The 13,093-nt window shown below is 39.4% G+C and overlaps 1 protein-coding gene across 2 annotated transcripts in view; it reads left to right on the forward strand.

Moving 5' to 3' along the window:
- The first annotated feature begins 1,202 nt into the window (after positions 1-1,202).
- ahnak (AHNAK nucleoprotein) overlaps positions 1,203-13,093 on the forward strand; it is a 33,264-nt gene continuing 21,373 nt past the window's right edge. The window contains exons 1-5 of one of the 2 annotated variants that reach the window (XM_084948213.1): positions 1,203-1,422; positions 8,485-8,549; positions 12,421-12,477; positions 12,597-12,753; positions 12,866-13,092. In XM_084948213.1, coding sequence (XP_084804339.1) covers positions 12,597-12,753; positions 12,866-13,092 — 384 coding nt within the window. In that variant the 5' untranslated portion in view covers positions 1,203-1,422; positions 8,485-8,549; positions 12,421-12,477. The remainder of the gene's footprint in view (positions 1,423-8,484; positions 8,550-12,420; positions 12,478-12,596; positions 12,754-12,865; position 13,093) is intronic. The other variant, XM_084948221.1, reaches the window with a different exon arrangement.

The raw sequence follows: 13,093 nt of genomic DNA on the forward strand, positions 1-13,093 counted from the left end.
TTAAGTTCATTTAACAAAGCTGCTGGTGTACACTGGGAACAAAAATGGATGGGAATAGCTTTTTTTTAAAGCATAGTGTTAGTCATGGCTTATCAGATGTTCTCATCTATAAGCCTGTTGGTGACACAGCCATACCCATAATCCCGGTATGATTTGTCAGAGGAACCGCCCAGTGACTCTCGTAACAAGCTATCATGCCATCGCTTTGCGTGTCTGCATACCACATTGAAACATTTCATAGCTATGATCACTTAGAATGTTTTGGTTTTAATTCATAACGTTCAGTGTTTGGTTTTGCAATACTTTTAATACAGTGGGATGTAAAAGAAGTACTCTGACATTAAGCTAGGACTTTAAGCTTAACATTAGCAGTTTCACTCTAAAAATAAACTTTCATGTGACACACACAACATACAGCACACAGACAATTACAACAATGACTACTGCAACTACAGTTTTCAGCGTATGAAAGTGAGCTAAAAAAAACAACAACTTGTGTAAAGCACAGTGAAAATGTGGAATACATTTTAATGTCCAAATTAGATGCAAAAATTATTTAAAATAAATTATATTGCTACTGCAGTTCACTAGCACAGGGTGGGCGCCATTAAAGCGACAGACTTCTGTAAATCCTGTCTTGTAAATAGACACCTTGCCTTTTGTGTTTAACTAAAGGCCGTCCTCCCGAACCATTTTGGTAATGATAGCTTTGTGTCAGTTTATGTGCGGCAGTGTAAATGTTTTAATAACATGTTGATGTCATTGTCTGTCATTCATGATAACCATTTTGTGGAGTGCATCTCTTTTTCTCTGTGTACTTCATTGTTATACTGTAGAACAAAAACTGAAGTGGGCAAAAAACTGTTTTAAACAGAAAAATCATGATAAAAACAGTACAAGTTTCTTGCCTGAATAATTTATTACATAGTGCTGCTGATTACATTCAGATAACAAGAGTTTGAAAACCTGACATTAAAGTGTTTTAAGTTCTTTTTTTCAAGCAGAGCTACACTTTTCCTGTTGCATGTCATTGCAACCCTCTTTGTGAAGCAGTGGGTGGTCCCATGAACACTAAGGACCACTCCCCGTACACGGGTCCCCTCCCCTGGATTCCCCTCCCTCTGCTAAGCAGGAGCCCAGCCCAGCTCCCTGTCCAACCACTCTGCTCAGCCCAGAGGAGCAGCCACTCAGAAAAAAAGAGGTTAAAATCAACTCAGAGCGGCGGAGGGAGGGAGAGAGAGGGGGCAGAAAACGCCCTGGAAATCTGGTTGATCAAGAAATCGAAAAAGACTGACAGAGTCCTAGCAGACTGCGAAGGCGTGACAGTGTGAAAGTGTTTTTCTTGGAGTGAGGAGAAGTGGAGAAGTTTTCAAGGATGCTCAAGCAGGCGTGAGGCTTCTAGGGCGCTAAGGCTGCGCACAGGTAAAGCTGCTCTCTTTTTTATTTTCTTTAATTGAAGTTAAAAGTCTTTTCTTTTTTTAAAACTGTTCTTTTGGTTTCTGAACTTTAACAACTCTGCTGCAAGACAACAAATCAGTTGTTCCAACTTGGCCAGAGTTTAAATAACTAACTTGCAAAGGCGTCACAGTTATCTGTCCAGCATTCCTGTTCATAGCACCAGGCACTTGCAGTGAGCGTGTTTATCACTGTAAGATTATTATGAGTTGTTTTATATGACTAGAAAACTTGTCTCCAGAGTTTTTCAAGGACTTTTTATTTTCCCCTAAGGGAATGTTTTTGCATAGGAGCATCTTGGCTAAACATTGTTATTTGTTTTCACTGTAAATATGTAGAGTGGCAGTAACTTTGTGTGAAAACATTCATACATGATAAATATTTAATTAAAATAGAGCAGGACAGGAGATGAGGGTGTGGGTACACACCCACCACATGAATGCAGACTAGACTGAAGTTGTGCAGTTTACTAAGATGCATATAAGTCATTCATGGCTATATGCTTTATTGCCTTTAGATGATTTTGATCCTTCTTAGAGATAACAAATAAGAATAGCTACATTTGTGTAGTTATTTCACCTTTGTGCAGTGTGGATGTGTAGATGTACTTTGCATAGTGAGTGGGACTTTTTCTTTTGTACAGGACCTCAATAACCCGCACTTTAAAGTTATATCAAAGAAGTGCCGAAATGATTGTTGACAGTGTTGATGTTATCGCTCAGATGTCTCTCTTATCTAATCCAATGTCCTTTGCCAAGAAATGGAAGTTTAAAAAGTTACTACTACTTCCCTATGAGAGTGTACGGCAACAACTTTGGGTGTGGATCCCCCCTCTCTCCTCCCCCTTCTTTTTTTCTCTCCCTCCCTTTTTGTTTGCTGTCTCCTCACAGTGGCACACCCTTTAGTGCCAGTGAAAAAAAGGAAAATCATCCATGCTACAGACAGTTTTTTGCAGCGGGTCTCAGTAAATTACATTTAAATGTCCTTTGTGGGATACTAAGGGTGTGCTGGCGAAGACAGAAAAGTTATGATTATGGCTTTTTCTATGTCTTTTCACTGGGTTCACTGTGTTGTTGGTTGGTGGTCTCTCTCTCTCTCTCTCTCGCTATATATATATATATATATATATATAGCGAGAGAGAGATACAAAAAGTATTATATTTTTAAATGCAAACTGCTTCTGTTTATTGGCTAAATATGTATCAGCTTTTGAACAAAACCTTTTTGGTTTGTGTTGCGTAACATGAAGTTGAAAACTTTCACTGCTGCTTGGCTCTGAGGCATATATGCGTTTCATGACTTACTTTTTAAGGTCTTGAACAGAGAAAGATTTGTCTTTGTCTATTTTACCATGGGTCTCTTAACCTGGGCTCCTGGCCAGGGCGTGCAGGGGGAGAAGAAGGGAGGAAGACAGGGAAAGAGAGTCATGGAGTGAGTTGGTGAGGGGGGGATGGGCGGGGCAGGGGGTTGAGGAGGGGAGTAATGGAATGTAGTGGTTTGGAAAGACAAGCTAATTGAAACCAGGTTTGAGGCAGAGCAGGGGGGAGAGCTGAGACTTTGCACGTTTGGGGAAAAGAAAAAGAGGCATTTCTGAAACCCTAAAGTCAGGGGATTATTTTCTTTCCCATAATATATTTAAAGCCTAAAATGGCATCATTTCAGCTGTGGTTTAAAGTAGAATCACTACATGTAGTGCTGCCTATATTTTATGTGAAGTGGGTGTATAAGTTGAGAAACAGGAGTTCAGAAAGAGCCTTTGTTTAATCTCACTTGGAAGTCAAATTTCATTGTGCTGTTGCGTGTCCTGTGCAGCTCCCTCCTGCCACACCCAAAAGTCACTTTAGAGGAGTGTTAGCGAGAGCTGATTTTTGCCCTGCTCTGCATAGTCTTTTCTACAACGTGCACTTAACCCACACTGGGTGACCCACAGCTGTACATGTGTGGCATTTCTCAAATTACTCTAGTCAAGGTGATTGATTATAACACAGGCTGCTTAAAGGGCCAAATGGCAACATAGCCCTGAAAGGTTTTGGGGTAGTGATTGTCATTTAATCGACATTATGTTTAGCCTTTTTAGCTTTACTTGGTGATAATATGATGTGAATAACCAAACTAAACATGATATTTCAGGTGTAGAGTTTTGCTTCAAGCGAGGGTGTGGACCTTAAACATAATAAATTTGAAGCATGATTTATATTTCAGCTGCTCAAACATTCAGAGCTGCTCCTAACCGCCCCAAAGCTGAAATGCTCGTCAGTTAACAGGGCCTCATCTTGGCCTGGGGTGGATACTGTTTGTCTAAATACTTGCTCTGTCTACCAGTGCAGCAGTACAGAGGGTACATTATTTTGTCACCTAGCAATGTAGGTCACTTGGAATTCCAAAAAGCACACCTTGAACTTTTAAAGCTTCATTGATCAAATTTTTCTTTTTCTTTCACTCCGATGTTGCGGCTCTTCTCACCCATGTGACAATCAGCATCGTTAGTAGGAAGAACTGGAAGAAGAGCATGCCTCATGACAGTTTGGAGCCTTGACAGTGTTGAGATGCTTATCGCAGTTCTCTGCCAGCGCAACTGCGTATTCTCGCAGTGTTGACTGACAGCACAGGCGCGAGGAATGGTGTTACTCATATGTGCCAGTATAAAATGCAAGGAAACTGGTCTCTGACATGCTTCCTCTGCTATTTCCTCATGGGTTTGTTGAGCGGGTGGTTGAAGGGGTGGGGTGGGGGGTGTTCAGTAAGCTGAAAGAAAGCGTGGTGGTTTCAAACAAACTATAGCGTATCCTTTTCACACTTGGCTTTCATTAAACCAAGCTGGGCTCTCAGACATTCCGGACGACTTCGTAGACGCACACCCTGGATATTGGTTGGATAAAACAATGCAAAATGTATAGAGTGAGAAGATTTTCAACGAGCAACATTTTGCTTCCCTAAAGTGGCAAATAAAAATTTAACCATAGTGTGCAATTTCAGAACGTCTTTCTAGGCAATCCACCCAGCAGCCACGCCCTTCTCACTCACCCACTGCTGGAATGTTTCAGTGTGTACTCAGTATTCTCTGTGGAGCGCCTATCATTAGCTTGCCTTGTTTTTGAGAAACAGTTATTTTAAATTTACGATGAAATAGTCACAACAAGTCACAAATAATTCTGTGGCAACCACGCACCTGCATGCAATTCAGACTTGTTCGCTGTAGATTTTAGCAATGTGGGACCTTTCCAAGCATGGAGCTCAAAAAGGGCGTGAATCATTTCTGTCTGATAAAGCAAGAACTCGCACCAGTACTCCTCCAAACATCTCCTATATAAAAATATCAAAAGCCATCTGTTACTAAGCACTACTTGGAGATACATGCCCTAAATGTCAGGGCAACCATGCTTGGAATGTAAACTGAGAAATACATTCAACATAGTTTTTCTTTATCTGGCACAAGATATTCGAGGATGGAACTCACCAGCCAACAGTCTCTCTCTCTAAACAATTGCGCTACTCTCGTGTGGTCTAAATAGAAGTGCGAATTGAAAGTACAATCCTGATGCTCTGTTTATGCTTCAGGTTCTTACAGCAAAGGAAGTCTCACATCTATATATACATTCTGCTGCTATGGTTGCCACCTAACTCCTACTCATAACCTTGTACCCTGTTCCGTGAATGGACTTGTATTTGTTCTCATTCAAGCAGCAGCTGAATATATTGCCATGTTAAACTAAGCGTGGCAACCTGTTTAATGTGTCAGTAAGCCTCTTGTGATATTCTTTTTATATGGCTGATCTGTTCAAACTTGGCGCTTCTCTTTGGTCTAACTTGTTATGCCAGTTCAAAATTTACATCCTAGCTGCTTGATAGTCATGCCACTGAAACTATTGTTGGGCATCAGCCCAGGATCACTTCTCATTTAATAGCAGAACAGATCTTAAAAAATAGTTCGAATAAGCTTTTTTTTTTCTTCAAATCAAATCAAGTTTTTTGTCTATAGCACAGTGTTACATATACAATATCAAAGGCCGTTCTTGGTGTAATAATTAGGAATTCAAAGGAACAGGATCTCTAAAAAAAAACCTGTAAGAACCCTCGAGAGAGGAAATTAAAACTGAGGTCTTAAATGTCTTGGTGTGTAATAGAGAACAAGTAGTTATGACAGAACTGTGCAGAGCTTAAAACGTATGTGAAAATCAAGGCAAAGCTGAAGTATGCTTCAAATGCAACCCCTCGTTTCTGATTTTTTAAGAGCAAGAGAGGAGGATTTTAAGAGTTTCTTCAATTTTTCCATTTGGTGCATGACTCCTGCCAAAGTCACAATGGCTTAATCAGAAGCAGGCCAAGTTAGCGTCAGTGGGCAGGCTTTAGTCTTATGTTGGACTTGTGGTTTGGTTCAGGGCTATGTGGACTATGGAGTGCAGAAAACAACCAATTATTTTGACTCTCGTTCCTTTTATACGAGTCACACGTGCACGTCCTATCTGCTTTTGTGAAGGAACATTGAAGGCCAGATACTGCTCCGTCTTCTTTGGTATTTTTTCGCTTTTGCTGTGTCTAAATACAATGCAGCAGGGGGGGGGGAAAGAGAGTCTGTTTTGTTTTGACAACAAGACTGATTAGGTCACTGGTCTTCTCTCCATCTCTGCCTTGCTGTACTGAGGTCTTTTTATCTACTCATAATCAAATTTTATCAGATCTCCACTCTGTGTGATACACTCTGAAATTGAGCCGTAATCATTGTCACATTGCTCCTCTTTTCTCATTACTAAATTGATTGGATTTGGCAATCAAATTGGTAGACGGACTAAAGCTGCTTTTATCAGTTTCCAGAATGTATTGACCTACTTAAGCACAAAGTATGAAAGTTAACAGTCCAGGTTTGGAGGTATGTCTCTTTTTAAGTGATGGGGTGATGAGCTGGCTGCTGTTTACTGCGTCAGTGAAGCACATGTTAAGCCAAAAGACACAAATGTAACCTCTCAATGCACATTTGACACACGTCTTAGGGTGCCATCACAGATGCACTGCTGACTTAACGTTGCATTTTTGGTTGTTTGAGTGGAACCTGGAGGTTGGGGGTGTGTGGTGGACTCATTGCAGGTGGGTGGGCACTCCAGCTGTGTGCGGGGTGGGCGGCACAAAATAAAGCTAGAGTTAGTGTCAGAATGAGGACATTTCTTTGGAGTTAGTCACTGTAGGAGAGGTTGGGCTTTCTTCCAGCTGGCCTGAGGGCTCTATCAAGGAATGTGTGTGACTGGAGGCCTGGGTGGGGCTGTGCACTGTGCTACTCCCTCTGCAAGTAAAGCCGAGAGGCAAAGCGACACGATCTGTGTTGTGGACTGTGGTATGGTACTTCTGGGCACTGCGTGTTTTTATTTGCTTCCTTCACTGTTTGTTGACCACATTTTATCTTCCAGAAATACCTGCAGATGTGCTATGTGTGTGTGGTCTTACCGAGACACTGAGTAAAGAGGGCGGGGCAAACTGTCTCATATATTTTGATTTTGTTAAATCCGATATGCCTATTTCGTCATTTTCTATCATGACGTTGTAGCATAACACCTAAAAGCTTACACATATAACAACTTTATCACTAAGGCAAACACAGTGTCACATTTTCTTTAGTCTACCTCATTGTATTCTGTGACATAACAGTCTGAATCAGTAACAGGGGCATGAGTACTCACAGCTGCTGTGGTGCAAGTCTCACTTCACACATGTAATGTGAACCCATTACTGGCTGGTATTTTATCTCAGCTATGTATTCTATTGGTGCAACAGAAAACAGGCCAAACTTTACTACGTTTTTTAAACTTTGCATCACTGTTAGGGGCTTTGTTACATTGCACAGGTATTAAAATCTGACTGTTCCGTCTCACAAATACAGTAATGAGCAGTTTAGGTTATTGAACATAAAATGTTGGGAAGGGGGAAGTTAATGATGGGGTTGAAGAAGAATTTTCCTGAAGGGCATGTTCCCACTGGTGCTGCATGTCTCTGTGCACATCAAGTCTGGTTCTGTTTGTACGGAGACTGACAAAAAGAGGGCTTTGTTTCACAATAACACAATAATTGGCATAAGACCTGTAAGATGTTGGGCTAGTTACAGCACGTGTCTCACATTTTAAGCTTTGCCTTGATTTTCACAAACATAAAACTGACTTAGTGTAAAGAATGATGCTCAGAATTTAAATGATAGATTCAATTTAGGCAACAAAACTTTGCTGCTATATTTGCTATTATTGCTTCGCATTTCTGCCTTTGTGTTGTGGTTTGATATTTTTACAGTCCTCCATGAAGCAGTGAAACTAAAGCAGATCAATGCATTAGCATTTTTAATAGTATACTTCCTCTCTGAATTCCTCTATAGCCAAATTTGCTTCATTTTTAATCTTCAATTTCTAGCAAACCTACTTGTTGTAGTTTGGCTAGTTTGGAGACAAACAAGTGGTTAAATTTATTTAAAAAGACATATTTCCTTACCAGTGTCAACACTGCTTCCAGCTACTTGTTGGTTAATTATTAAAGCCTCTTAAGGTGATGATTGATCAGCATCAGTAGTCTGCTACATTAGACTACTTTATAAACATATCTAAAAAGAAGTAAAGGAATGAATACCTGTGATTAAGTCTAGTCATGAAAGTAAAAAGTGCAGGGGCTTTTTTGTAAATATTTTCTTATGCATAAGTATGGTAAGCTTGTAAGCTTCTAAAGTGAATCCCCACTTTTTCAGTTCTGCCTTTCCCATCTCTTAATGTGCAGGCTAATATTCTGTAGCACAGCTAAATTTCATCACTTAATACTGAATCCTACCACAGCATTTGACTTTATCATTCATATGGAGATGTGCCTCGTAACATAGCAGGGACTTCTATGTGGAAAAGACATGCATAGCTTTTTGTCATCTGTCAAGCATGTGACTGAAACTCAACTTTATATAGCAACATGGAATGTTATTGCAAAAGAGAGCAGCAAAGGTTTCTTTGCTGTCTTAGCAATACTTAATCTGTGTACAAATCATACTAATTGTGTTTTTTTTCTCAACAGAAGTCAAGAATACAAGAACAGAAGCAATAAACTGAAGCTCCTTGGCTCTACTTGAGCAATCCAAGGTAAGTGAGTGCCCTTAGGTATATTGGAAATGATACAAAGAAAATCTATGATAGACTACATAAAAAAAGGAGAGAAAAAGAAAATCAATTTTCTTACTACCATCACTTTTCTCAAACACTAACTAGTCAGTGTCACCACAGAGCAGCATCTATTTTATGGTCAGACTGCAAACCACTTTTGGAATGTTTGCTGCAAAGCCTCCAACGTAACTGGAAGGTCATGCCGCCGTCATTCAGCTGTGAAAGGCCTGCCTTGTGGAAACCTGATACCTGGGTGCTTCTGCTCCATGTGTCTCCTTTTGGTATCCCGTCCCTCCCAAAGTGACCACCTGCTTCACTCAAGTCCCTTTTCCCTTCTTGAGAAACGACCATGTCAAGAGCCCGCCAAAGATAATTTACTTATTTTGTGTGTAGGGAAAAACTAGCAGTACTTTGATTAGTGTTAAGTCTGTAGGCCAATGATACTGTATAAATGATCCATATCCAGAAATGCTCTGTGGTTGCATTCAAGGTAACAGAAGCTTTTGTTTGTCTGGCTGGCTGCTCCCATATCTCCCCTTCTGGACAGACATACCAGGCCATAATAAAACATGACAGACAGACAAGCCCGTTGATCTACCTTCGTATTTGGCATTGGATCAGTGGTACTCAGGCACGTTATAGAAATGAAAGAGAAAGAATAGAGAGCTGAATGACTGTCATGTACTGTCAACTCCTGGAGTCCCAGACTATTTGCTATGATTTCAAGAACAAGGGCTCATTCATTTGGCATATGTTTATAATCATAAGGTCTTTTTGGGTTAATTGTTAATTTTCCTAATTTAGTTTATACTTAATTACACTACTTTCTAAGTTTATCTTAAAAGAAGCAAATAAATTAATAATTGTGATTAAGTTGAGTAATGAGAGTAAAAAGTGCAGGGACTTTTTGTAAATATTCTCTTATGCATATCTCTGAACTTGTAAGCTTCTAAGGAGAATCCCCACTTTTTCAGTTCTGCTTGGATGCCTTTCTTTGATGTTCTATAACATAGCTTGACAACAATCCCCCCCCCCCCCCCCCTTTTTAATTATTTTTTTTAACTTCCTCTTTTCCTTATATCTCTTTCTGTGTGTTTCAAATTCCCCCTTGATTACTGTTGCGTGCCTCAGCTTCCCCCCACAGCTTGCTGCCAGAAATATGTCAGAACGTCTAGGACATAATGGCCCAAATAGTTCAAACATGGTAAGCCTGTGTGCTAGGCCAAAATCAAAATATTTATCAAAACTATATGATTATGCTTGAAAATAAACCTTTGAGGGATAAAGGGATAGTTGTGTCCCACGATTATGCGTATGAGTGAGGATGCATTCTTAACTTCTCACTCTTCTCACTCTGTTTTTATAAACCCAATAATGTTTCTTGTGCTTTCCCCTGTGAACATTTTTTCTGAACAATTATCTCATCTAGCAGTAATCTGTACAATACCAATAAGACTAGCAAAAGAGAAAAACAAGACCATGTGAAAGGTTTGTCGGTTATTTGGGTCTGTTTTTATTGACTGGATTAGGACAGGATATGTTCGGGCAAAATGAGCTGTGTTCTAGCCCATGGGGAAGACAAATTCCCTTTGATTTTTCCCAAATGCTGTGAGTGTGGGATCTGAAGGACACTTTAAAGATTTTGTAAATGGCTGCATCAGTTGGCCTGATTTGAATTTGCCCAAGATAATTAAATAAAGCTGGGTTTTTTCGTACTGTTTTTTTTTTTACCCCTTCAGTTTTCACACATTTCAACTATAACTGATGCATATAATGTTGCAGCTTGAGGTCTTGATAGATTCGTGTTTCAAGGTACTATGAGGCCATGCGGAAAAGCACAATGTGATAGAAAGAAGGGAGGAGGACAGATGAAGCAACAAAGTGAAGATCAGGTTTTATATACCTGCAAGCGGCTGGAATCACCTTTGGAATGAGCATTATCCTATTCTCTGGCATAATCATGCTCAGTGGCTAAAGGCTATTTTTTTTGAAAGAATTTTAATTTTACCTCAAAGCATTGCATGCTTTCTTCAGTATTCCCAACCATGCAGATCCAGTCTATTTATTGACTTGTGTTAATTTGCAGAGGGCTTGTTATGTGACCTAGGACTGGCATCAACAGACTACAAATAACTGAGACAATAGTTCATATTACACAGAACTGTATGCACCACCTAGATCTGCAGTCTTAATTTGGACATTGCAGGAAACACCAGAACTGTTTTCTTCTAACGATCTCATTTGTTTGAAACACTGCATTTTAGCTGCATGGCAGGAGTGGCATATGGCTGCTGAATAAGTGATGCATATTACAAAACCTCTTAAAACTGTTGCTTCTTTAGCTTCGTCTCAAGTTCCTCTTGTTTCCAGCAACTTGTTATCTTGCAGAACAGAGAGGCAGTATCAATGAATGAGGAAGGGATTCATGGCCTATGTGGTAACTGTGTTCTTGACTGTGGTGTAAAATTAGATAGAAAATATATTAATTTTACTGCTAATATTATTATTTCTAGCACATTGACATCAACATTAAAAATATATATATTTGTAAGGTCAGACAAGATTATCAGTCTTATTTTTTTTCCAAGTTATTATTCCTTAAATCTTTGTTTTTAATCACAATCACAATAAACATTGGAAACTAATCACCAAAGTGACTCATATCCTGTTTCATTCATCACAACTATGAATAGGCTTTTGCCATTTTCTGTTGGCCGATAGAACCTTTGTTAAATCCTCCTGAATGGTTACAGTAGGCATTTGTAGTGATTGTCTCACTGAAATGACTGTGGTACTAGAGCTTTGCTACTGTCTTGTGGTGCAACATCATTAATCAAAAAGTACTTCCAATAGTGTTGTCACCAATCACATTACATTCTCTCAAATTAAAAAAAACAAAACATACAAATCCCTTTCTATTGGTAGAGACACATCATCGTGGAACAGCTTTGTATATTTCGAGGAGTGGGTGGTGGAGAGCTTGGTACTAACAAAACAATAGGTTCTGTGTTCCAAAAAGGAGAGTGGGTATTACCAGTCAGCATGTTTGTGGACACATGTCTAGTAATGTTGTCAACAAACTTTATCATTGATGTGATGATCCACATATACTTTATACATTGCAAACAGTGATAGTGACAGTTGTTGAAAAGCTAAGCATGAATTTCAGTTGGCCTAATTTAAAGTGATATAAATATGGTAAATTTGGTAATTATTTGAAGGTATAATGTATACCTTATGTACTCTGATGGCCTCACCCAACCTAATGTGTGCTACTACAGCGTAATGAGGTAGATCATTGTCATCAGCTTTGTAAAAACTTTCAGCTGTAGTCATAAAAAAATTAATAACAAATCTATGGTTAACTGCTGAAAAGGAATTCATAGCTCTTGTTATTGAACAGAACTACAAGCTTAATGTGGGATCCTATACAAGGGTGCAACTGTTTTCCTATTAGATTAGTGTTTGTGGTTGTACATCTGTATTAGAGTAGTAACTCTTTTAGGTGATGTATTTGTTACCATACATTTCTCCACCTTGGTGTGTTTTTTGTTTTTTTCTTTAAATAAAGTACCTGTGACCCTCACTTTTGTTTCTATTGATGTTTGAGTTGATCTGTAGGCAGGGGATTTGGCTGTTTCCTCAGGGCAGGGAGTGGTCTGACTTCAACCAAGTTTCCAAAACGTAGTGCATCCTGGAGGGAAGGGAAGGCACTTATAGTTAGATAGGCTATATTGTCTGAAGGAGTTTTAACACCATCTAGTGTTCACTTTTGGGTCTTTTAAGCCAGGCTCCTTACAAAGTGGGATGTGGATAGAATTTGTTCAACGTCTGTCTTTTGTTTTTGCAGGAAAACAAAGAGAATTTGTGCTACAACGAGGCTTGAATTGAAGAAAACAAAAACAAGGTATTTTAGGAATTTAAGGTTTATGACTAGTATTCCATATTTTATGTTGTAAAGAGTTTTTGCCAACTAACTATGATTTTTTTCTGTTGAACCTGCTATTTTTATGGCTATGTTTACAGATGGCTGACGAAGAGGAGACAAGGGAGGTACTCTTTCCAGATTGGGAAGGTGCTGACAAAACTGGCATGACCATTGAACAGACAAGTGGAGGACAGCTCTTTGTTAAGGAGGTGAAAGGAGAGTCACCAGCAGCACGGTCTGGAAAAGTATATGAAGGTAACAAATTCAGTTTTTGTTCAAATATGTAGCTTTCACCAAATGTTTAGTAAGATGTGCATGCTGACTTTTGTTCTTTTGTTTTTTTGTGCTGCTTCCACTTAAATCATAGGTGACCAAATTGTGGGTGCCACTATCTACTTTGAAAATATGAGTTCTGAAGAAACAGCAGAGCTACTAAAGACACTGAACAAACACAAGGTTGGACTGAAACTACAAAACAAAGGAGACAAATCCCCTTACTACTCACCGCTGAGCACACCATGTCGTTCACCAGTCAGCACCCTTACATGGGAAGGAAAGACCCGCTTTGGAGATTCCAGTCCAGATATCATTCTTG

This window comes from Perissodus microlepis, chromosome 2 (assembly GCF_051167445.1).
Source record: "Perissodus microlepis isolate ML-2025 ecotype Zambia chromosome 2, ASM5116744v1, whole genome shotgun sequence".
NCBI lineage: Eukaryota > Metazoa > Chordata > Actinopteri > Cichliformes > Cichlidae > Perissodus > Perissodus microlepis.